Below are 25,164 nucleotides of genomic sequence, written 5' to 3' on the forward strand. Positions count from 1 at the left end.
CTCTATGTCCATTTGCTCTCTGATATATTTCAAACAAGTATGGATAAATTGAAGAGAATGTGGAAGACTGAAGGTGTGCGGCGGTCAGAAAAGGTCTACATCTGGTTCCCAGGGATCACGGCTCTATATGTAAGAGGAATTCAGACTTTGTAGCAACCTGGTTTAGCTGGATGGAGTTTAAGTCATCTCTTACATATAACACCCTAATCCCTGTGAGCCAGATGTAGACCTATTTTATCTGGTTTAGACCTTTTCTGACCGCCGCACACCTTCAGTCTTCCACATTATTTCCCCTAAACCCCGTGCTTTTCCCTACTTCCCTTTGGCTGCATATTCCCCTCCCCCATAGATATAGTTAGTTGTGAAGTATCTGAATGTGCTGTCACAATTTAAATCCTCAGCAATGTGCTGTCACAATTTGCGGCTGTGCACATCGCTGATCATCATGGTACCCCAACGTCACATTTTTCTGGGCACCACTATGGGGGGAATGTTCCTGCACCCTGACCATTTCTCCAGTACATCGCTTCTAATTAATTTTCCTCCTAAATGTCTCACATGACTTATTTCCATGGACTCACAAGTATCCTTCACATAATGACCATTATGAAGCCAGTCTTCATCTATCACAAGTTTGGATTAAAGACGACAACCAAGGTTAAATAAAGATATTTTATTATTTTATCTGCCGCAGGTTCTAATCAAACAGACCGAATCCCATGTCCTCATCAGATTCTTCAGACTCCTCTTTCTTCTCTTCCTTCTTCTCTACGGCTGAAAAACAGTTGTTACATTAATAGCTTTGGTGACCCTCAAGATTTATTTATTTTTTTGTTAATTACCCAGGCAAAATTTTTTGTCTTTAGGATAGACCGGTATTTCTATTGGTTCAATAATCCAGTGGAAAAAAAAATTATATATATATATATATATATATATATATATTTTTTTTTTTTTTTCTCAATATATAGCCATTACATAGAGAAGGAAAATGCGCTTTTGTAAATCTTTCATTTGCTAAAACAATTTAATTTATTTTTGCTGCATGGTGTGTGTACATGCAATGCCACAGATGCCATGTTGCTGAAATTCCGTAAACACACACTCTACCACTAGAGGAGCTGTGACACAGATAGTGGAGAAAAACTCAATATACACCTAATGCAACACATACCCTCTAGTGGCAGTTCAGAATGATTTTCCAATGCAGCTACTGTACAACTTTTACCGACTTAAATATCCCCATGCTACCCTAGGGGTTATTAAAATCCCAGCTGGTACATGGGTCATTGACCAATGGGATTTTATTGTTCAGAGAATGCCAAACTGCTTTGAGGACTATACCACATTCTATTACATGTACAATCAATTTCACATACCCATTTTTTTTTTTTTTTTTTTTCTTTACCATATTTCTGATACCGTTTTCCTAAATGACATATGAAGCTACCCCAGGTTGTGTATAATGACACACCTGATTTACCCAATCACCCGTCCAACTCAATACACATTTCCCATCCTGGCAGCTCAGTTTCCTGTCAAGTAAGTCCCTATTTCTCTGGTTCTGAGAAAAAAAAGGCAGGATAATACATTTACCCCCTCACAGCTTAGTGCAGCAATGCAAGAAGTCTTCGCACTGATATAAATGAAAAAGTCACTGTTAATCTCTGCCTGTATCGCACAACCTAGTGTTGACACGATACAGCAGGTGTCCCGGCAGGTGCACTGCGCAAGATCTCAATACCGAGAGTTTTAATTCTGGACAGACAGTGCACACTCAAGATCATCACGAAGCGGTGGCGGAACTGGTAACAGCGCTATGTGCCACTGGACAAGCAACAAAAAGCTTAGCTTTCAATGCTAAGGGCTCAATCCAAATAGGAGCGAGTGGCGAGTTTGTTTCCTGAAACTCGCACACTTTGCAGCGAAGCGCACTCCCGAGAATTCGCCAATTCAATTAAAATTGCCTATTCTTTCTAACTACTCGCAGCGCAGGGGTGCGATTTGTCTGCCAAATGAGATTTGCGAGAAATGCATGAAAGTGTAGGGAGACCATCCTGAACCCCCCAGAATGGATCATTTTGTTAACAAGACCGTATAGAAAGGCTGCTTGTGGGCATTAGGAAGGTACTGTAGGTTTTTAAATGCTGTCAAATGGATGATTTCTGAGGGTTTTGCAAGAAAATGATAAAAATCTAACTTCTCTATTAATCTCAAACGTAATAAATGAAAAATGCCAAAAAAGTAGGGGGGGGGGGGGGGGGGGAGAGGGTGATTTTGGGGTACCTCGAAAAAAAAAAAATGTATAAAAAAAAAAAAAATTAAAAATATATATATTTTTTTCAACTAAATGATTATTGTAATTAAATTTGGGGTGTCTAAACTAACAAAAAAGTTGATTTTGGGGTAATTTGAGGACTTTTTTCCCCACAAAAAATGACATGTAATGATTGGACTAATTAAGCTAATTGGAAACTTCCAATTGTCTAATTAGTCATTAGGGGGGTGTCCAAGGGTTTCAGCACAGTGTCCCCACATTTTAACATTAAAATAAAGATTTTCCTTTCCATCTCTCACCCTCGGAGGGTGAGAGGAAAGTTGCGAATTCAGTCTGACTGATTCAGTGCGAGTTGCTAATTGGATTGCAAAATTAATTCGCTATGTGAATTCGAAGTGAAAATCGCAACCCGCACCTCGCCATTCACACCTAATAACACTTCACAACCATAGCTGGCTATAGCACCGTCATTAACAAGGTGAATGGGGTCACTGGAGAAGTCCGATCTCTACAGTCTGCATGAAGTTACCTGGAGCAGCAGAACTTCCAGCTGCGGGGGCAGCGGATCCAGCAGAGATGGCAGCAGCCACAGCTCCTCCAGAGGGCATACTTGCCAGCTTGGTGTTACCTGACAAGATAAAGCCTTTTACTTCACAATACTATGAAAAGTAAAAACAAAAAGCCCACTACCATCAATGTGTACAATGATTAAGGCACAGACTCAGGATGACAGATCGGAAAGTGCCCATGAGGACAGTCATTATCACAACTTGTTTACACAGATCAATCTGAACATCTCAGATACTTTACTAATAGCTGCTGAACATATAAATGACATGCCCATGTTAATATAAGCATGTCCACTGCCATACATGTTATTTTCCTTAAGCAGTGACGTCTATATGCGTAGGAACCCTCAGGTAAAGCACCCTTCTGCATTGGGGGACCACTAAAGACATGGACAGAGCTGCTGGGGCATTGGGATTTCTTTCTTGGCCCCAAGCAAAAACAGATAACACAAAGTTACACGAGTTTGGAAAATGAGGTTCTCATATGTGTTTTGAGTGATTGTATCTCGTCGTCCCTCAGCTATAAATACGGGTTAAGGAACAGCATCAGCAGCTCCCAGAACAGTGATCCCCTGAGACACTTCTCAGAAACATTCATTTCCCATGAAATGCTACGAAGGGGGGAATGGAGAGGTTTTGTTCTTTTGTTCCAGAAATTAGTTAAAGGGGTGAACGTCAAGCAGTAAAATGTATGATTGAGGCTTATGCACATCAACTAGCACAATAGTGATTGAAGCTGCAGCCTTAGTGTTTTCACAAATATATTCTGACAGCTGCATGAAAAGTGGCTATTTTTTATTCGTATATAATAAATATATATATATATATATATATATATATATATATATATATACATATACACATACATATATATATATATACACACACACATATATATATATATATATATATACACATATACACACACACACACACACACACACACAGTAGTACAGAACAGACATTAGAGGTAGACTCCCCATTGTAGATACTGATCAGAAAATTGGGAGCATTACGACCTATCCATCCCTAAAGAGTAAATTGTGTACATTTAGTTTGGCGGACTTTGGGAGTAGTCTATTGTAGTTCTCTTTAAATTTTTGCATCTTACTAGGACTTTGATATACACCATTTCTCTATACGGTCTCTAATATTTTATATTTGTCCTTACCTCATTTACTTTTATTGCCGTCTCAATTCCCGACCTTTGTACTGTACGGTTATTGAAAGTGCACGATTTCCGTGTCTCACAACAGTGTTTGGGTGTAAATGTTTAAAATTCCAAAAATAAAATACTGCATTTTATTCGCTTGGCAGATGCAGCAAAACAAAAGTCACAGTACTAGAAAAGCTGGGCTGCTACTTTACCTGCACAGGAATTAGTATTAAACACGTACAAAGTCACAGCTGCAGCACAACGGAACATAGCGTGATAAAGAACCGCAGCCGCTTGCATCGGGGGCTTCCATACGCAGATTCCGTTGCACACAGATATACAAATGTCGCACATTAAATTGTGTAGTTTTATCACTCCCAGCTTTATTTATGCGAATAAGATGCACATTATGGCCAAGTTGTCCAGTACCTGGCTCTCTGAGTGGCTATTTGATGCGAACTGAGCAACAGTGTATGGGAACAGACCTGTATACACACAACCATCTGACCTCAGGCCAATATTGCTGTGTGACTTGATCATATATGATAACATATACTGATAACCTTTTAACTTTGCAATCTGGCCAGACCAATATGGAATATGTAGCACTTAAGCTACTGTCACAAACTCCTATTACACTACAGATTGTAAACTTGCGAGCAGGGACCTCTTCTCCGTTTATTATTCAGCCTCGTTTTATTATGGGTTTGTCCCCAATTGTGTAGCGCAATTTAATGGGATGGAACTAATAGTCCAATAAAACTACAGGTAATCTGGAAATCAATTTGCATTGAACCCATAGAGTCCTCAAGCAGGTAAAAAGGGGGTTCATATGGGTTTTTGAAAGTGGACAACCCTTTGATAAGTCATTCCAAAAAGATAAAGCCTTTATTAATGCTTTATACACACTTTAACCTTCTACTGTTATTCTTAAAATAATGCTAGCAATAACCTCACTTAGAATTGCCATCAGGAACATTTGCATATTGCTTTGCATTATCTGCAGTAAGGACATACCCTTCAAAAAAGGTCACACACTTATGTCCTGGGCTGAACTGTCTTAGTCAATAATAATAAACAACTGTAGCACTTATTTCCACAGAAATACAAAGACATTTGCTTCCGTATGTTTTCTTATGTGAAATATGCCCAAAGGAAATGTGGTACATTGTACAACAGTGCCAATATTTCTCGTAACTCATATGAATTGTGCAGAACACACAATTTCATATACTAAACACACTGTGGTTCTCCACACAGTAGAGATAAGTATACCCAATGTGGAAGAAAAGCTAAAATACTATGTTAAAGTGCAGCATTTTGGCAACTTTCTGTAACTGTTCACCCAATTGCAGATACAATTAACTGTAGGGTGCAACTGATCAATTATAACCGCTACCCCATGTGGTAAGCCCCAGCCACAGGAGCTGCGATGAAGAGTCAACTTAAATGCACCCTCTGGTGCTTACAGCGCGGGGTAACTCAGATTCCGGGCACTTATCCTAGAATCTATACGCATTAGCCTCATGTTTACCATGCTGGGAAACTGCCCAATACTTGAACAGATCTGGGCGCTAGAACTGGAGCTTTAGCTGTACAGTACACAATTCAGCTAACTGAGTCTGCCCCTAAGTATTACATTTCAGTCATAAATAGCCCTGCTGCCAACTCAACATATGGCACGTTTGGATTATTTACCCATTTCCTTACTTTTAGATATATTTTCGACGCATAGCTAACAAAGCTGTGCAGCTCTAATAAAAACTATTTTTGTTGTGTTGGGTATTACTCTAACCACAGCAATACCATATTCCAGGAACACCGGGGCCTGTCTAGAGAAACCGTTCCATGAACAAGAGTAACAAAACCCAAGTCGTTAAAAGGCTTCTCTTATTTAATCTGGTCCACAAGCGAAACCCAGCAGGTACAAGACAAACCTGTAGGTATTAGGATGGACCTCTGTGCAGCAGGCTAAGTACCCCAAGATATTGGGTGTTCGCAGCTTGATTTGGGGGACACACTGCTTAACAGGCATGTTCTTCAATAAAGCAGCCTACCAGTGTCTTCTTCCACTTACAGCTAGCTTTAAGCTTTCTCTGGAGGCTGTGACTGTGCCAATAATATAGGTGGAGTTTATTGGTACTTGTTAAGGATACGACCACTGTATCGGTATATGATGTGAAGATTAGCTGCTCCTTTATACATGGACCCTGATTTGTGTCCACCGTTATTCTCTGCAGCTTTTCTTTTTCTGCAGCCCGTCATGCAGTGGACAACTTAGGCCCTGATTCAGAGCCGGACGCTCTGACCAGAGCGCTCGCTCTGAATCAGGGCCCACCTCAATAAATATGGAGCGTTCTCCTTGATGCTCGTATAGCTGTGGGTCACCACCCACAGCCTATACGAGCGTGCAGGATGTTGGTCGCGATGGTCTTGACCATCGCGAGTGTGAGCAGAAGCCTGCGGTTGAGTTTCTCAACCGCAAGGCCAGGAGTGATTTTGGCTCTATCAGAGCCAAAATCACTCCCACTGACATCACTAGTGATGTCAGTGGGGCCGGCTTCTGACGGTAGGAGTTCCCTTGGGAACGCCTCCGTCTGGCAGGCACGCCCCCGGCATGCCCACCAAAGGGGGCGTGCTATCAACATCGACAGCACGCCCCCTTTGATCAGACACTACGAGCGAAGGAAACTCCTTCGCTCGTCGCGTCTCGCGCACGACGGAGCTCCCTCCGTCGTGCGCATGCGCAGTGCAGACCATCGACCCACTTGCGAGCGGACAGCCGCTTGCAAGTGGGTCTGGATCAGGCCCTTAATCCGTAGAAAGTGCGCCTACCAAATAGATACCTTCTCTTCATAAGAGGCGGCCATATAATTAACAAGTATCTTTTGTTAATGGTTGCTATGGGCGGGTCACAGCCTTCTTTGCATTATTTGTACATCCTTTATCAGAAATCTTTCCTCTCCATCATCTTACCCTGAGCGATCACATCCTCAATCTTCTTGCCCTTCAGCTCGGTGATAACCTACAAAGAGAAAGAGGCAATATAGCAGAGCATTAGACATACATACTTAATGTGGCTTTGTTGTTCAAAAGGTGAAGTGATTTCTAGAGATCCATCGTCACAAGCCCACTCGCTTACACAAGTATCCTACAGAAGAAAATTAGTTCCAGCAATAGTGGCGAACAATCAGTTTCTACCAATTTAACTACAAAGTTGTAAATTTGCCCTATAACGGTATAAATATTTGGTATTCCAAGACGATACATTAAACAATGTTGCTTAATGTAAAACACTTAAAAAATGACACACTAATATTCTACCAGGTCAACTAAAGATAGCCATTTCTGTCCCATGCAAACATCAATCTTATGCCATTTTGTCAATGTGTTTTCACAAAGGGCAGCTACGAGGTGAAACGTGCGTAACTATTAGTTGTACTTCTTGAAACCAACTGTTTCCTGCTCCATTCTACGTATGAGCCCAGTAAGTTTTAATTGTCAGATCTTAAAGGGGAAAAAAAGAAGTCAAACAATGGGACATATGCAAATACCTTCTCAGCGCGCTCCTTGTCTAACTCGATGCCCACACTGTCCAAGATCTTTTTCAGATCCCCAGCGGAAGGGTTATCGTTACCGCCTAGAACGGCTAGGAGATATGCAGCTATGTAACGCATCCTGTACAGAAGAGAAGAGGGTTGAGGGGAGATATATGAATAATAATGGTCACTTATACAGAACTTCCAAATACAATCTCTTTAGTAATGAGATTCCTATTCCTCTAACAATATACACTATGAAGACAAAGTGAGTGGACACTGACAGCAAATAGATCAACGAGATTTTTTTGACATGAGTACTTTGAAGGTCCACCACGTGCAGGGATTACTGCAGACACCCTTCTTAGCAAACTGTCCACAAGTAGCTGGACAACAGCAGTCAGTATGTTTTGCCATTCTGCCTTACGTACAGTCACCAACTGTCACACTGAAGGTCGAGTCAGCCTAGAACTCACCCGTTGCTCCAATTCGTCCCAGAGGTTCTCAATGGGTTTAAGATCTGGACTCTGAGCTGGCCAGTCCATCCAGGTTGTTGAATTTTCTGAATACCAGTCCAGCATCGCCCTGACAGGTGGCATTGTTGTCCTGATAAAAACATTAGTTGTTTCCGTAGAAATGCAAGTGCATGGGCCTCCCTACGAAGTGTTCTTGTCAAAACCGCCAAATTAGTGGCCATTTGGAACTCGTGTGCAATGGTATGCATTTTGCTTGTGCGGGAGTGTCCAATCACGTTTGTCAACATATCGTAGCTATAAAACTTCACAAAAATTTAAACCAGAGGGCCTTACCCTTTTGGCACCGACCTGTTACCCACCATTGCAGATTCTACAGAAGTAAAATTCCCAGTTTTAATACTCTTGAGAAATATACATAAAAAAGAAAATTGTATACAGGGACGTGCGACATATTACAAAGGCACAAAGTGTTAACTAAAGTGCTCATCTTGGAAGCCATTATAATTCTATATATGTAGTATAATCAGAAGATTGTTTCCTTATACAAATGCAAAGATATCGGTATTCAAAAGGTTTTAAACCACTGGATAAATTAGGGCTCATACCTACTAGGTATAACATGGACGAGGGCACAAGAGAACTTGGGTTATATAAGGTAAACAAATCTGCTGTGGTCACTGAAACACTGAATGCACCAAAATATGGCACATATAGATTTCCAGGCAGCAAAAAATATGAGATATGGTAAGAACTTACCCTTGTTATCTCTATTTCTACGAAGTCCATAGGGTTCCACAGGATACCTTGGGGTATAGGTGTGACGTCAGTCGCAGGGCACCAAAGAGTTAAGCTTTCAGCCTCCCAGGATGCACTAGGTCCCCCTCCTATACCCCGCCCCCGGGCCAAGGCACCTCAGTTAGTTACCAAGCCATAGGCCGGAGGAGGAGAAGGAAGAGAGAGAACAAAGATCTGGACACATACAAGAATCACATTCTCACCAGAGGGAGACGGAAAACCGGTGACCAGAGCAAAGCCCATCTGCAGCACAGGTGCGACAGGGCGGGAGTCCTGTGGAACCCTATGGACTTCGTAGAAATAGAGATAACAAGGGTAAGTTCTTACCATATCTCATATTTTCTACTTCAGGGTCCATAGGGTATCCACAGGATACCTTGGGGATGTCCCAAAGCAGTATCCTTTAAGGGTGGGGACGCTCCTGTGCAGAAAGGAGAATCCGCCGCCCGAAGGAAGCATCCTGAGAGGCGAAGGTGTCAAACCTGTAATACCTCACGAAGGTATGGACAGAAGACCACGTAGCAGCCTTGCAGATCTGAACTGCCGAGGCACCACGTCGAGCTGCCCACGAAGGACCCACAGACCTAGTGGAATGAGCCTTCAGAGAAGGAGGGACCGGTAGGCCTTCATGAAGATAAGCTTCAGAAATAGCCATACGGATCCAGGCTGCCAAAGTTTGCTTTGAAGCAGGCCAACCCTTTTTACGGAAGCCAAAGAGGACAAACAAAGCGTCCGACTTCCTAAACGAAGAAGTGCGGTCAACATAAGTCCTTAAGGCCCGCACAACATCCAATGAGGCCTCACCCACGGAAAGACCCGGTGAGTTAAAGGCCGGAACAACTATTTCCTCGTTAATATGAAACTGGGAAATAACTTTGGGAAGAAACTCGGGCCGAGTGCGGAGCACTGCCCTGTTCCCATAAAAAACCAAGAAAGGGGGTCTACAAGAAAGAGCCCCTAACTCAGAAACACGTCTGGCCGAAGCAATAGCCAGAAGGAAAACAGTCTTAGCTGTTAGCCATTTAAGATCCACTGAGCCCAGTGGTTCAAACGGCGGTCCTTGGAGAGCCCTCAGGACCACAGCCAAATCCCAAGGCGCCACAGGTGGAACAAAGGGCGGCTGAATGCGGAGAACACCCTGCATAAAGGTGCGCACATCCGGGATTGTAGCAATCCTACGGTGAAACCAGACAGATAGGGCCGAAACCTGTACCTTCAAAGAAGCAAGGCGAAGCCCATGATCTAGTCCCGCTTGCAGGAAGGCGAGAATCCGAGACAGACGAAACTCCCGCGGTGCATAACCTCTCGGTCGACACCACTGGAAGAACGTATGCCACACGCGATGGTATATCCTCGCGGAAGACGGTTTCCGAGCTCGTAACATGGTACGCACCACAGAGCTGGAAAACCCCCGGGACCTCAGCATGGCCGTCTCAACAGCCACGCCGTCAAAGACAGCCGAGTCAGGCCCGGGTGAAGGCAAGGACCCTGAGACAGAAGGTCCGGTCGTAGCGGCAACCGCAGAGGAATGTCCACGGACAGACCCTGAAGGTCTGAGAACCAGTGCCGTCTGGGCCACGCGGGAGCTATCAACAGGAGCGTCCCTCCTTCCTGTTTGAATTTCCGGATTACCCGTGGAAGAAGGGAGACCGGAGGGAACAGGTATGCGAACCGGAACGTCCACCGGACGGACAGAGCATCCACCAGAGACGCCCCTTTGTCTCTTGTGCGAGACCCGTACACCGGCAACTTGTTGTTGTGCCGGGACGCCATGAGGTCGATTTCTGGAAGACCCCACCTGTCCACCAGTAGTTGAAAAACGTCCGGGTGCAGGGACCATTCCCCCGGATGAACGTCCTGGCGACTTAGAAAGTCCGCCTCCCAATTGAGCACTCCCGGGATGAAGACCGCTGATATGGCCGGAAGATTGCGCTCCGCCCAAACCAGGATCCGAGAGACCTCTACGAGAGCCGCCCGACTGCGAGTTCCTCCTTGCCTGTTTATGTAGGCCACGGTGGTAGCGTTGTCCGACTGGACCTGCACCGGGCGACCCTGGAGAAACCGCTGTGCCTGCTGGAGAGCATTGAAGACCGCACGGAGTTCCAAGATATTTATTGGAAGCTCCGCTTCTGTCGGCGTCCACCTGCCCTGGAACAAGTGTGGACCCGAAACTGCTCCCCAGCCCCGAAGACTGGCGTCCGTTGTCAACAGGACCCAATTTGGAACCCAGAACGGACGTCCCTTGTTGAGGTGGGTCGTCTGTAACCACCACGTAAGGGACAGGCGAACCTCCTGGGTGAGCACAATCGTCTGGGACTTCAGAGACTGAGTCAGCCCGTTCCACTTGGACAGGATCAGGTGCTGCAGAGGTCTGGAGTGAAACTGGGCGTATTCCACCATGTCGAACACCGACACCATGGAGCCCAGTAACCTCATCGCCGAGTGTAAGGACACCCGGCGGCTGTGCAGACAACTGCGCACCCTTGACTGTAAAGCAGAGATCTTGTCCTCCGTCACGAAGATCCTTTGCTGTCCCGAGTCCAATAAGGCTCCAAGATGCAGAATCCTCCGAGACGGGATTAGAGTGGACTTCTGCCAGTTGATTAGCCAGCCGTGCCGTTGCAGCAGTGCAATGGTCAGGTCCAAGTGGCGTAACAGGAGCTCTGGAGATCCTGCCACCAATAACAGGTCGTCCAAATACGGCAACATGCGGACTCCCTGCAGCCGCAGAGAAGCCGCCATGACCGCCATCACCTTGGTGAAAACACGTGGTGCTGTTGCCAGGCCAAAAGGTAACGCCCGAAACTGGAAGTGGTCGCTGCTGATTGCAAACCTGAGGAACTGTTGATGGCGCCAAAGAATAGGGACATGCAGGTAAGCGTCCTGTATGTCCAATGACACCAAGTAGTCCCCAGGTTCCAGCGCCAGAATGATGGACCGTAGGGTCTCCATCCGAAACTTCGGGACCCGCAAAGACTTGTTGAGTGCTTTGAGGTTGAGTATCGGACGATATGACCCATTGGGTTTCTGTACCAAAAATAGATTTGAATAGAAACCCTGGCCCCTCTGGGAGAATGGAACCGCCACTATAACTCCAGCCTGGAGCATAGTGTGCAATACCTTCCGCAGCTCCGTAGCCTTGTTCCGGTCTGATGGGAGACCCGTGGTGAAGAAGCGAGCCGGGGGTCTGTGCCGGAAGGAGAGGGCGTATCCGTGGGAAACCACCTCCAGAACCCAAGTGTCTGTCGTAGTGGTCGACCAACACTGGGCGAACTGTAGCAGGCGGCCTCCCACCCTGGGATCCCCCAAAGGGAGGCCCGGACCGTCAGGCCGCAGGCTTGTCATCTGGCTTGGGGGCCGGACGTCTGGTACTCCATGCCTGCTTCCGGGGCTTGACCGATTTCTTAGGGCCAGCCTGTCGAGGAAACGACTGTGGTTTGGGCCTGCCCTGGGCCCTAGATGACCGAAAGGACGATGGTCCCGAACCAGAAGGAGCAGCGGCCGACGGGAGACAGGCAGATTTGGCTGCCGCCAGCGTGGCCACAATCTTATCCAGATCCGGACCGAAGAGAACTTCTCCGGTAAACGGCAACGCTTCCAGACCTTTCTTGGAATCTGCGTCCGCCTTCCAGGATCGCAGCCACAAGGTGCGACGAGCAGCTACCGCTGCTGAAGAAATTCTAGACACCAGAGTACTAATGTCTAGAGCCGCCTCGTTGATGTAGGTGGCCGAATCACGGAGATTGCCAATCAACTCCGCCTGATCGGCCGGACAGTCGGATTCAAAAGAAGCCTCTAATGAATCCGCCCAGCGCTCCATCGCTCTGGCAACCCAGCAAATGGCCATAGCCGGCCGTGCTGCCCCCCCTGCAAGGGAATAAGCGGACTTCAGGCAGATTTCTACCTTGCGGTCCGTAGCATCCTTAAGGGAGGACATGGATGGCATCGGCAATGTGGCACTACGGACAAGACGGGTCACGTGAGAATCCACCTGTGGAGGGGATTCCCACTTAGCAAAATAATTATCCGCGAACGGATAAGCCACCGCCAGGCGTCTCTGCGGCTGGTATCTTTTGCCAGGTTGTTTCCACGCCTCCTCTAAATGGTCCACCAACTGACCCGAAAGAGGAAAGACTGTGGCATCGCCCTTCACATCTTTGAAAAAGGCATACTTAGATTTAGCCGCTGGGGGAACTTCGTCCTCAATCACCAAGGCTGTGCGGACCGCCCGAATAAGTCCAGGAATATATACTTTGGACTTAGCATCAGCGTCCTTAGTATGGAGAGGTTCCTGATCGTAAGGATCTAGAATCTCCCCATCATCAGACGTCCCTTCGTCATCCTCATAAGGAGCGGACAGAGACGCCACCGGCCTTTTATGAGACCGCATCACAGACTCCCCTTGCAACACATCCGACAAGTGCTGTACAGAACTTGTCAGGGAGTTAACCCACGCTGGCTCCTGAGAACCCGGGAGCGGGGAAATAGGGAGACTGTGGGGTACCACCAATTGTCGTGGGAACCCCTGCATGGGTGACGACACCACAGACTGCTGGGACAAACCCATCGGAGTAAACGCGGGCTGCGGAGCTAACTGGCCCACTAAAGCTGTTAACGCCTGAGCGAAACAAGCCCAGGGCGGCTCCTGTACCGGTGCTGTAACTGTAATAGGCCGCGCCATGGACAAACACTGCCGGCAAAGGCCCTCCGCGCTACCCTCCCCCTCCGCTAACGGTACTTTGCACGTGGTACACTGTAGCCGGAGGGGAAAATCACTTTCAGACATGATGGCACCACGTATGTGACCTCTCTCACCAATTAAGTATTAAATAGGCGAGAGACCACCCTGCAGCACCGCACCGCAAGGGCTTTAGCAGAAAGAACAGGGACAGTAATAAAGCTGACAGTTTAGAGAAGAAAAGATTACAGGCAGCAGCGCTAGCACAGTCACATACAATGCAGAAAAATAACAATTCCTGCACTAACAGCGCTGATCACTCAACTACACAGACACAGGGCCTGGTAGGACACAGCGCTGCATACACAGACCTGACCACAGCGGAGGAGAGGTATGCGGGGGGACCCAGACCACGATGCTTCCGTCCAGCGCTTCCAGCAGCGTTCACCATGCGTTCTGGAGAAGATGGCCGCCGAGGAGCAGAGAGGAGGCTGGCCTGGGGGAGGAGCGCTGCCACAGGACCAGTCGGCAGCATGCAGAGAGGGCTGTGTGCAGCGGGGGAGGCGCCGGCTGTGAGACAGGGAAGGCGCGCTCCCCTGGCATGCATTTAACCCCTGGGACGCCGCAGCGCTACCGCTCTGCTGCGGTCCGCTGTCCCAGGGGGTAGTGGAAGCGCAGGTTGGTCGCCTGGCTCCACGCTGCAGCCAGTCCCCAGGGAGCCCCCTGCCTGGGGACTTAGGACCATGTGATCAGCGGGGACCCACCGCGGGACCCCGCTGCTTACCTCTGTCCCCCTTGAATCCGGCCATGGTCCGGAGCATCTGGGGTCACCGCTAGCTGTGACCCCAGACGCCCACCAGCATCCCCGGATCAGTACCGGCGTTCTGGTACCGGCGGGGTGTAGGGAAGACAGCATGGACGTCAGGACTGACTGTCCATGCTGTTCATCCAGATGTGCAGCCACAGCTGCATGAAGAATAAGCTTCAGGGGCTCTTCTAGCCCCCACTCCAACAGGTGCACCCGACTCCGGCCGGGCACCAAACTAAACTGAGGTGCCTTGGCCCGGGGGCGGGGTATAGGAGGGGGACCTAGTGCATCCTGGGAGGCTGAAAGCTTAACTCTTTGGTGCCCTGCGACTGACGTCACACCTATACCCCAAGGTATCCTGTGGATACCCTATGGACCCTGAAGTAGAAAATTAGACAACTTCCACAGAAAAACTTATACCCCTTTTAGACATACTGAGATTCCCGGGAATTTGGCGTATGTCTGAAAGGTACCTACCCAGGAACATGTTCCTGGGTAGCCGACCCTCCAATCGACCAGGGAATTTCCCAGGACTTAAGTCCCGGGGGATTACCCTTGCTCATGTCTGAATGGTGCTACCCGGGAATTTACTCCCGGGCTTCATCAAACAGCTCCTGATTGGCCGGCCATGGCTGCCTGCTGCATGGTGATGACATCATCAGCAATCGGAGAGAGACAGGAGAGACGCCAGACATATTGCAACAGAACCGCGATCTGGAATTGGTGAAGAGAGGGGACAGTAGAGGAGTGGCAATAAAGGCCTTTATTTCATTAAACTGTTTTGAAAACACAAATGTTGTGCCATAATTTTTTTTTAAGTTACACCATGGAATTAATGTTGCATGACCTCATTAATGTGTGCCAGAAAGCGTTCACTTTAAATGAGAAAACTGTGATTTTCTGTGTAGGAAACAGAAAAACCGGGCTTATGTCTGAAAGGGGTCTACCCGGGAATTTCCCAGGTTGAAGCTGTAGTGTGAAAGGGGGGTTTAGACATAATACCCGGGAATTTCCCAGGTTGAAGCTGTAGTGCGAAAACAAGAGATATGGTAAGAACTTACCTTTGTTATCTCTGTTTCTACGAAGTCCATAGGGTCCACAGGGTGACCTTGGGGTATAGCTGGATCCTGGATCCTCGGGCACCACGGAGTTAAAGCTTTTAGCTGCTCCCAGGATGCACTTGGGTCCAACCTCCCCTATACCCCGCCCCCGAGCCACAGGCACCTCAGTTGGTAAGCAGCCCAGGCCGGAGGAGGAGACGAAACAGAGAGAAGGAAGACTGGAACACACAAGAACCATACTCACAGAAATGGGAGACGGAAAACCAGTGACCAGTCACAGAGCCCATATGAAGCCAGGTGCGTCAGGGCGGGTGCCCTGTGGACCCTATGGACTTCGTAGAAACAGAGATAACAAAGGTAAGTTCTTACCATATCTCTTGTTTTCTACTTCAGGGTCCATAGGGGTCCACAGGGTGACCTTGGGGATGTCCCAAAGCAGTCCAACTAAGGGCGGGGACGCTCCTGTGCTGATAGGAGAACCCGGCGCCCAAAGGATGCATCCTGAGAGGCAAAGGTGTCAAACGCATAGAACCTCAAAAAGGTCTGAATGGAAGACCAGGTGGCCGCCTTACAGAGCTGAACAGCAGAGGCGCCACGGCTAGCAGCCCAAGAAGGGCCCACGGACCGAGTGGAATGAGCCTTAACAGAGGCTGGAACAGCTAAACCCTCCTGCATATAAGCCTCAATAATAACAGAACGAAGCCAACGGGCTAGAGTCTGTTTGTTGGCAGGCCAACCCCTCTTGTGAAAACCAAAGAGGATAAACAAAGAATCCGACTACCTCACAGAACTAGTCCGGTCCACATAAACCTGGAGTGCCCTTACAACGTCTAAGGAAGTCTCCCCAGCCGAAAGATCAGGTGACTGAAAGGCTGGTACAACAATTTCCTGATTAATGTGGAACCTGGAAACCACCTTAGGCAGGAAATCAGGACGAGTGCGAAGCACCGCTCTGTCCTGATGAAAAATCAGAAAAGGGGGACGACAAGAAAGCGCCCCCAAATCTGAAACCCTCCTGGCAGAAGCAATTGCCAAGAGGAAAACAGTTTTAAAAGTTAGCCACTTGAGCTCCACTGACTCCAAGGGCTCAAAAGGAGGACCCTGTAAGGCCCTAAGAACCACCGCCAAATCCCACGGGGCCACAGGTGGCACAAAGGGAGGCTGGATTCTCAAAACACCCTGGAAAAAGGTGTGTACGTCCGGCATAGCAGCGATCCTGCGCTGGAACCACACCGACAGACCAGACACGTGTACCTTCAGTGAAGAAAGACGTAATCCTAAGTCCAAACCGGACTGAAGGAAAGCCAGAATACGCGAAACTCGGAACACCTGGGGATCATAGTTTCTGGCCTCGCACCACTGAAAGTAAGTGTGCCACACTCTGTGATAGATCCTCGCGGAAGTAGGCTTGCGCGCCCTCAGCATGGTGGTAATAACGGAGCTAGAAAAGCCCCGAGACCTCAGGACGGCTGTCTCAAGAGCCACGCCGTCAAAGATAGTCGACCCAGATCCGGGTGAAGACAGGGCCCCTGAGACAACAGGTCCCGCCGTTGAGGTAGGAGGTACGGAGCGTCGATGGACAGGCTCCGCAGATCGGAGTACCACGGCCTTCTGGGCCACCAGGATCAGTGTGCCTCCGTCCTGTTTGAACTTGCGCAGGACCCGAGGCAGCAGAGATATCGGAGGGAACAAGTAAGCCAGTTGAAACAGCCATTTCACCGACAGCGCGTCTATCAGACTTGCGCCTGCATCCCTTGTCCTTGACCCGTACACAGGCAGCTTGTGAATGTAACGGGACGCCATCAGGTCCAGCTCTGGCAGCCCCCACTTGTCCACGAGTAGTTGGAATACCTCTGGATGAAGCGACCATTCCCCGGGATGCACATCGTAACGGCTGAGGAAGTCTGCCTCCCAATTGAGGACTCCTGGGATGAAAACTGCCGAGAGAGCTGGAAGATAGCGCTCCGCCCAAGCCAGGACGCGGGACACCTCCGACATCGCAGCTCGACTGCGAGTCCCTCCCTGGTGATTGATGTACGCCACCGTGGTGGCGTTGTCTGACTGCACCTGAACGGCCCTTCCGTGAAGAGCGGTGCCGGACGACTGCAGGGCTCTGTATACTGCCCGCAGTTCCAGGATGTTGATGGGAAGAATCGCTTCCTCCGCCGACCAACGACCCTGAAGTGACAAGGAGCCTGTCACCGCCCCCCAACCCCGGAGACTGGCATCTGTCGTGAGCAGAACCCATTCCGGGATCCAAAAGGGGCGCCCCTCCAGGAGATGCGCTGTCTGCAGCCACCAGGCTAGGGACAGACGCACCTCCGAGGACAACACCAGCATCTGAGAGCGGATCCTGTGTGGCAATCCGTTCCATTCTGAAAGAATCAGCCCCTGCAGGGGCCTGGAATGGAACTGGGCAAACTCCACCATGTCGAATGCCGACACCATGGACCCCAAAACTCTCATCGCTGAGTGCACCGACACTCTGCCACTGCTCAGACAACTGTGAATCCGCAGCTGTAAGGAGGAGACCTTCTCTGGAGTCAGAAAAATCCGTTGCTGACGAGAGTCCAGCAGGGCCCCCAAATGAACCATCCGTTGTGATGGGATGAGGGAGGATTTCTTCCAGTTGATCAACCAGCCGTGCGCCTGTAGACAAGCGACCGTCAGGTGGAGATGCTGGATCAGTACCTCCGGGGAGCTTGCCAGCAAGAGGAGGTCGTCTAGATACGGTAGCAACCGTATCCCCTGGCTCCGAAGGTGAGCCACCATGACCGCCATCACCTTGGTAAATACCCTTGGTGCCGTGGAGAGACCAAAGGGTAGAGCCCTGAATTGGTAGTGGTTGTGGAGAATAGCAAACCGCAGAAACCTTTGGTGCGATGTTGCTATAGGCACATGGAGGTAGGCGTCCTGGATATCCAGGGAGACCATATAATCCCCCGGTTCCATCGCCAGTATGATGGAACGCAAAGTTTCCATCCTGAATTTGGGAACCCTGAGAAACCTGTTCAGGGACTTCAAATTGAGGATGGGGCGATGAGAGCCATTGGGTTTCTGCACCAGAAACAGCGTAGAGTAATACCCCATCCCACGTTGAGACTGTGGTACGGGTATAATGACCCCCGCCGTCAGCAAGGCCTCTATGGCTTCCTGAACCTGCAAGGCCTTGGTTTTGTCCTGAGAAGGACTTGTGCAAAAAAACTGGCAAGGCGGCCTGTGCCGAAAAGACAGGGCGTACCCCTGGGAGACCACTTCTCGCACCCAGGCATCCGTGGTGGTATTGTGCCAGCACTGGGCGAATTGAAGAAGTCGGCCTCCCACTCTGGGGTCCCCCAGAGGGAGGCCCGTCCCATCACGCAGAAGGCTTATCTTCTGGCTTGGAAGAAGGGCGCCTAGCACTCCAGGCTTGCTTCTTTGGCTTTGTGGCGGTCTTGGGTGCGGACTGCCTCGGGAAGGACTGACCCTTTGCCTTGCCCTGAACCCGAAAGGAACGAAACGCCGAGCTCCGGACCTTAGCAGGTGTAGTAGCTGAAGGGAGGAAGGCTGACTTGGATTTTGCCAGGGTATCTACTATTTTGTCCAGGTCCGGACCAAATAGTAATTCCCCATTAAAAGGTAAGGCCTCCAAGCCTTTCTTTGAATCCGCGTCTGCTCTCCAAGACCGCAACCACAAGGATCTACGAGCAGACACTGCTGCCGCCGAAACCCTAGAGGTCAACAGGCTAGCATCCAAAGATGCTTCTCCAATGTAGGAGGCGGCATCTCTCATCTGTCCTAACAACGCCCCCTGGACGTCCGGAGATTCATCCGTAAAAGTGTCCTCCAAGGCGTTGGCCCACCCCTCAATGGCCTTGGCCACCCAGGAGATGGCCATGGACGGCCGGGCTACAGCCCCTGAGAGAGAATAAATAGACTTTAGACAAGTCTCCACCTTCCTGTCCGTAGGATCCTTCAGCGAGGATATAGACGGCAATGGCAAAGTAGCACTCCTGATGAGGCGTGTTACATGGGAATCGACTGCAGGCGGAGTTTCCCATTTCTTACAATGCGCTTCCGGGAATGGATAATTGGACGCCAAGCGTTTCTGTGGCAGGAAACGCTTACTGGGCGTCTGCCAGGCCACCGCCATGTGATCAGTCAACTGATCAGACAAGGGGAACGCTGTAGAAGTAACCTTAGCTTTTTTAAAACTAGGATACCTTGACTTGGGAGCGGGTGCCTCATCCTCAATCAGAAGAATAGCCCGCACCGCCTTAACCAGAGCCCGCACATTGATGGAAGACTTAGTGTCTACCTCCTGGACTGAGGCATCTGAGGCTGAGTCATCCTGTACCTCACCATCATCCGAGAACCCCTCAGAATCCGAAAGATGCGCAGCCTGTGCCATGACTGAGCGTTTAGACGCCCTGGAGGGCACGTCACTGCGCAACATCGACTGAAAAGCCGAAGATGCTGCCGCCAAATCTTGGACAGTGTGGGAAAGCGCATCCACCCAGGGTGGAGGAGCTGTCACAGGAGCCTGAAACGGCACCACAGCCGGCTGTGCCACAGGGGTGGACTGAATATACATTGGCAACCCCGCATAGGGACCAACAGGCTGAGACCCCGGGGGAGTCTGCAATAATTGTGGGACACCCGGGGAATGGGGGATGGCAGGCTGGGGCAACGCCCTAGTAGGGGCGGCAGTCGGGACCGACAGACGGTCCGCGATGGACACCAGCACCTGGGAAAACATCGCCCATGGTGGCTCCTGCGAAATGGGAGGTTTAGACGTACCAGGGACCGCCTGGCACCGTCCGCACAGGCCGTCCTGTGACAAATCCTCCCTATCCACTCCTGCAGAACAGCGCCTGCAGGAGAACAATGCTGGAGCCCCGGAGTGCTCAATCTCCTCCTCAGACATGACTTAGGAAGAAAACGTGCGCACTCACCAGTGTGCTGAACAACAGCCCACAATATGGTACTGTGTAGCACACAACTGTATGTGACGGACCTCACAAATACGTGATCTATATAGGTGAGGTCAGTAGAAACACCCTTCCCCCGCACACCTGTAGGGCTTGTAGGAGAAGGAAAGGGATAGGTACAGGCTGACAGTAAGTAGAAAAAAGACACAGACAGGCAGCACTAGCAAAAGTCACATACCATGCAGGAAGATATACTCACTGCACCTTTCCACTACAATCAACCTCCCAGATTCAGTGTCTGGGAGGGCTATAGCGCTGTGTACACTGTCCTTCTGTAGGGGAGAGGTACACAGGGGGACCGGTCCGCGTGCTCCCTGAGAGTATCCACGCTGCCACAGAGAAAATGGCCGCTGGAGACCTCAGAGGAGGAGTGGCCGAGTATCTGCAGCTCAGCGACGCCAGACTCCGAGCTGAAAGGCGCGCTGAGCTGAGGGGAGGAGCCGCTAGACAGGGAAGGCTTCCTCCCCTGGCTAGCATATTAACCCCCGGGTTGCCGGCATCCCGCTTGCCGCGATATTAACCCTGGTGGTCTAGTGGTCTGGCGGGGTATGCCTCCGCTGGAGGGGGGGCCCGCCGCCACCGCTAGCGCCCCCGGTCTGTCCCCTAGACCGGGGGCATGGGACTGCATTTACAAGGAACCCGCGCACCGCCGCTAATCAGCGGTGCGCGGCTTACCTTAATCTCCCCGGCGTCTTCCGGCAGCAGTCCCGGGGGAAACCAGAGTCCGGCTAGTACAGACTCTGGCTTCCCCCGCCGCGATCCCCAGTTCAGTGCTGGCGTCGCGGCGCCAGCAGGGAGAAGGAGCGGCAGCGTGGGCGTCTGTACAGACAGCCCAGCGCTGCTGCTCTAGAGAAAAAACTTATAGTAAAAAATAAATAAATTTAACTAAGTTCAATAAAAAATTAAAAGCTTTAGGGGGCTGCTCCTGCAGCCCCCCCCGTAGGGTGACCCGACTCCGGCCGGGCACCATCTAAAACTGAGGTGCCTGTGGCTCGGGGGCGGGGTATAGGGGAGGTTGGACCCAAGTGCATCCTGGGAGCAGCTAAAAGCTTTAACTCCGTGGTGCCCGAGGATCCAGGATCCAGCTATACCCCAAGGTCACCCTGTGGACCCCTATGGACCCTGAAGTAGAAAGGGGGGTTTAGACCAAATACCCGGGAATTTCCCAGGTTGAAGCTGTAGTGTGAAAGGGGGGTTTAGACCAAATACCCGGGAATTTGCACAGGAGAAATTCCCGGGTCTGAGCAGGAAATTTCCCGGGTCGTATGTCTGAAAGGGGTATAAGACACATTTTTGCTAAACTGTGCACAGGAACAAGATAAACTAGCAACAGGAGCTTCATTTTACTTTCTAAGCCAGAGATGGGCAACAGGCGGCACTCCGAGCCTTCACTTGCCACCCCCTAACGCTTGTTTAAAGGTCTGCTAATATGTTATTACAGATAAGGGTCTTGAAGATTAAATGCATTCATTTAACACTACTGAGATTAAGAGTAATGCAAAGCCCTTTTGAAGGTTAGCGCGCCATCTAGTGCGGCCCCTGAAGTACAGATGTGTCATCATACATCTAGCCTCCTTGCATGCTAAACAGACTTCTAGTCACGCCATTCCGTGGCATGATTCGCTAGCACCGAGCATCTTTTTAGATTCAAATGAGTCTTATTCGCACAGTGATGCGAATAGTTAGCACAAGCAGCTTCTGCTGATTATAATGATATGCAGCATGTCTATATTCTGTGAGTTACTGCGGGTGTATCTGCATGTTAAACACTACGCTAGAGTGTCAGCGACTAAATTGTAACGTAGCGTTTCGTATGCATATACACATGCAGTCACACACAGAACATAGGCATGCTGCATATCATTTTAATCATCGCTGTGCAAATAATACACATTTAAAGGTAAAAAGTTGCTCGAAAAGACAAACTGCCCTATCGAGTCACGCGGAGCTCCCGCGTTGTGTAGCGCACGGAGGATAAATGTATGTGGACACATCTGTATATCAGGTTGTCTGTCACTGTTCTAATCCATAACAGGAAAACTAGATAGAAAAGTAAACCAATTCTATGGGTAACCGTTCCAATTTTTATACAGATCCCCTTATGATTATATTTATGAGGGGCCAAAATGGTTAGTACTCCAGCACCAATTGAGCAGATGCAGCTACCCACCCACTACGTACTCTCGTGCCATGGAGCAGACACAGCTTGCCACCCATGCTAGAATACAACTTATTTCCTTATACCCCTTTTCCACCAAAAGCCGAGTCTGCTCTGACCTGGGTTACAACATGGCTCCAACCCAGGTCAGACACCGTGTACACTGCACCTTTGATCGGTGTTATTCCCAGGTCAGCCCCGCTCACACTGACCCTGGGTCGGCCCTGCTAAACTGGTGAGGTCATAAAAAGTGGGAGATGACTACTCCTCAACCACAGATCAGCTCATTTTAGGCATGACCCAGATCAGATAACCCGGGTCACGCCATTTATACCCCTTTTACACCAGAGCTAAAACCCGGGTTAACCCGGGTTTTTGCAGGGTTAACCCGGGCAGCTCCCTGGTGTAAAAGGGGGAGAGTGACCCGGCAATCCAACCCAGGTAACTAGCAGGGTTTAACACGGGCATAGCCCGTGAAACCCTGCTGTGAGAACAGCGCACTCCGGGTCATGATGACCTGGAGTGCGCTGCAAGCCGGCCGATTGGTCTGGCTTCAGTGGCGCTTGGAGATGATGTCATCTCCAAGCATCCACTTTCACGCCGGGAAAGCCGGGTCTATGCAGACCCCACTCCGGTGTGAGCGGCGCCAACTCGGGAATATCCCGAGTCGGCGCCGGCTAAATTCCAGGTCTGATCCGGATAGGAACTCTGTTGCAACTCCGGGTCAGACACAGAATTTTGGTGGAAAAGGGGTATTACACTGCACCATTACCCAGATCCACCCCTGGTAGCTACCTGGGTTGGATTCCCGGTCACTTGACCCAGGTTATTTTTCAGGGACCCTTTTCCACTGAGCCGTTACACAGCAATCACCCAGGTTATTGTAGCAGTGGAAATGGGGTATAAATGTGTATTAGCACAAACTTATTAAGGTGCCCATCCGCTTGCCGATAATACTGAGCTATTGCACAATTACAACATCGTAATCGTGCAATCGCTCAGTTATCAGCTACACGTCGGGCATTTAAATGTCTAAAACGACCAGCGAGATGCACGACCGCTGGTCATTTCTGACATCGATCATCGCCCAAACATGATGGTCAACCTGACGACCGTCGACAGGTTGCCCATGTTCAGGGATGATTGATGTGCATACACTGAACGATCTCTAGGGAGAAGACAGTACAATTACGATGTCGTAATCATGCAGTCGTCCCCGCATCTACAAGTGGATGGGCACCTTCACTCACACAATACATATATAAAACAAAAATATCAACATTGGCATAGATTAGTTACACATTCAGCCAATAAAAGCGGCCTCCACCCATATTAATGATGGGACATAGAATGACAGGCAGATTGGCGACCTAGTGATGGGAAGGGGCTGGTGCACGCCACAGTAGACGTGACAAAACTGACACTACAACAGGGACAAGGTGGACAATGGTTGATGACGTCAGGGTCCTCTCCGTGAAGGGGATTTAGACATTACCCAGGGACAAGGTGTGCACAATTTCAGCATCACCACGTGTTACTCATAACCACGTGTTTGTATGCTCGCACGGTAGACTCAGCGGAAACCAGGAGGCCGTACAAAGCACACTGACCACATGTACGTAGCATCTCAGTAGCGCCGAGCGGTCCCGGACAGAGCAGCGGTCTCTTATATACCGGGGTCCCCGGCGCCGCGTGCCAGCAGCCTGTACACAGCTCACACGGCGCGCACTCCCCCCTCTCCATCCGGGCACTTCTCCGCCGCCAACTTACTTTATAAACCACTTTCTACCGCTCTGGGAGCAAGAGAGCCTGCTCAACGTGTGCTTCCTCTACTGAGGGCCGGTGGGAAAAGAGGGAGGCACTGGCAGGGACTGAGAGGAAGTGGTTATAGGGAGGAAGTACCTCCTGAGGTTTTGCACGGAATCATGGGTTTAAGGCGCCATCTTGCTACACCTAAATATCGAGTCGTTATCATTAGACATAACAAGGGGGTTTAAACATGCTGCCGCCATATTGGTCCGCCAGGCCAACATTGTGCAGGCAGGGGAATTTATCAAACCTTCTAAAGCGGACAAGTGGCGGTGTTGTCCATGGTAACCAAACAGAATCTAGCTATTATCTAGTAGAAGTTATAAAATGATAGCTATAATCTTATTTGTTGCTATGGGCAACACCTCCAGTTTTAATTTTCAGGTTTGATAAATTGGTAAACAAGATAAAGCATTCAGTAATAAAAATTACATTTTGTTGATGCTACTGAACTACATAGTCACAGATCGTTAAAACTACGCCGGACAGACTGGGGGCGTTTCAAATGTTGCGTGGGTGGCGTTCTTGGCGCTAATTATCGCCCTCTTCACTCTATTGGACTGGGTTAAGCCGTGCGAAACGGCTAAACCTATCTAAAGTTCTGGTTAGGGCGCCCTAACCACGGGTTACTCGCACATTTCCGCTCGCACCCTCCTGAGGGTACTAGTAGAAATGTTGGCGCCGGCTGCTATCGTACTCAGACAGAGCAACAATTGAATTGCTCTATCTGGCGCCTTAAAAAAATAGCTGCCGGCTAAACAATGGAATCGCCCCCTCAGAGTTACAAGTCATACGAATCACACAGATGTTGCTCCCACCATCTCCAGCTCGCAGCGAGTTTGCCTGGCAATGGAACTTAGCAAAAAA

The 25,164-nt window shown here is 49.5% G+C and overlaps 2 protein-coding genes across 3 annotated transcripts in view; one reads left to right on the top strand and one right to left on the bottom strand.

Moving 5' to 3' along the window:
• Positions 1-658: 658 nt before the first annotated feature.
• On the bottom strand, positions 659-24,366 carry RPLP2 (ribosomal protein lateral stalk subunit P2). Its single transcript, XM_088470995.1, has 5 exons — positions 24,259-24,366; positions 7,558-7,681; positions 6,980-7,028; positions 2,808-2,906; positions 659-774 (listed from the first exon to the last, which is right to left on the bottom strand). The coding sequence occupies exons 2-5, from the start codon at positions 7,678-7,680 to the stop codon at positions 698-700; spliced, it is 348 nt and encodes a 115-aa protein (XP_088327121.1). The 5' UTR covers position 7,681; positions 24,259-24,366; the 3' UTR covers positions 659-697.
• PIDD1 (p53-induced death domain protein 1) overlaps positions 23,908-25,164 on the top strand; it is a 39,434-nt gene continuing 38,177 nt past the window's right edge. Inside the window, exon 1 of one of the 2 annotated variants that reach the window (XM_088470993.1) lies at positions 23,908-23,994. The gene's annotated coding sequence lies outside the window, so the exon portion shown is untranslated. Of the gene's footprint in view, positions 23,995-24,027; positions 24,104-25,164 lie in introns of those variants that run through there. The other variant, XM_088470994.1, reaches the window with a different exon arrangement.

The sequence above is a fragment of the Taudactylus pleione genome, unplaced genomic scaffold, assembly GCF_031769625.1.
Source record: "Taudactylus pleione unplaced genomic scaffold, aTauple2 ptg000109l, whole genome shotgun sequence".
NCBI classification, from domain to species: Eukaryota; Metazoa; Chordata; class Amphibia; order Anura; family Myobatrachidae; genus Taudactylus; species Taudactylus pleione.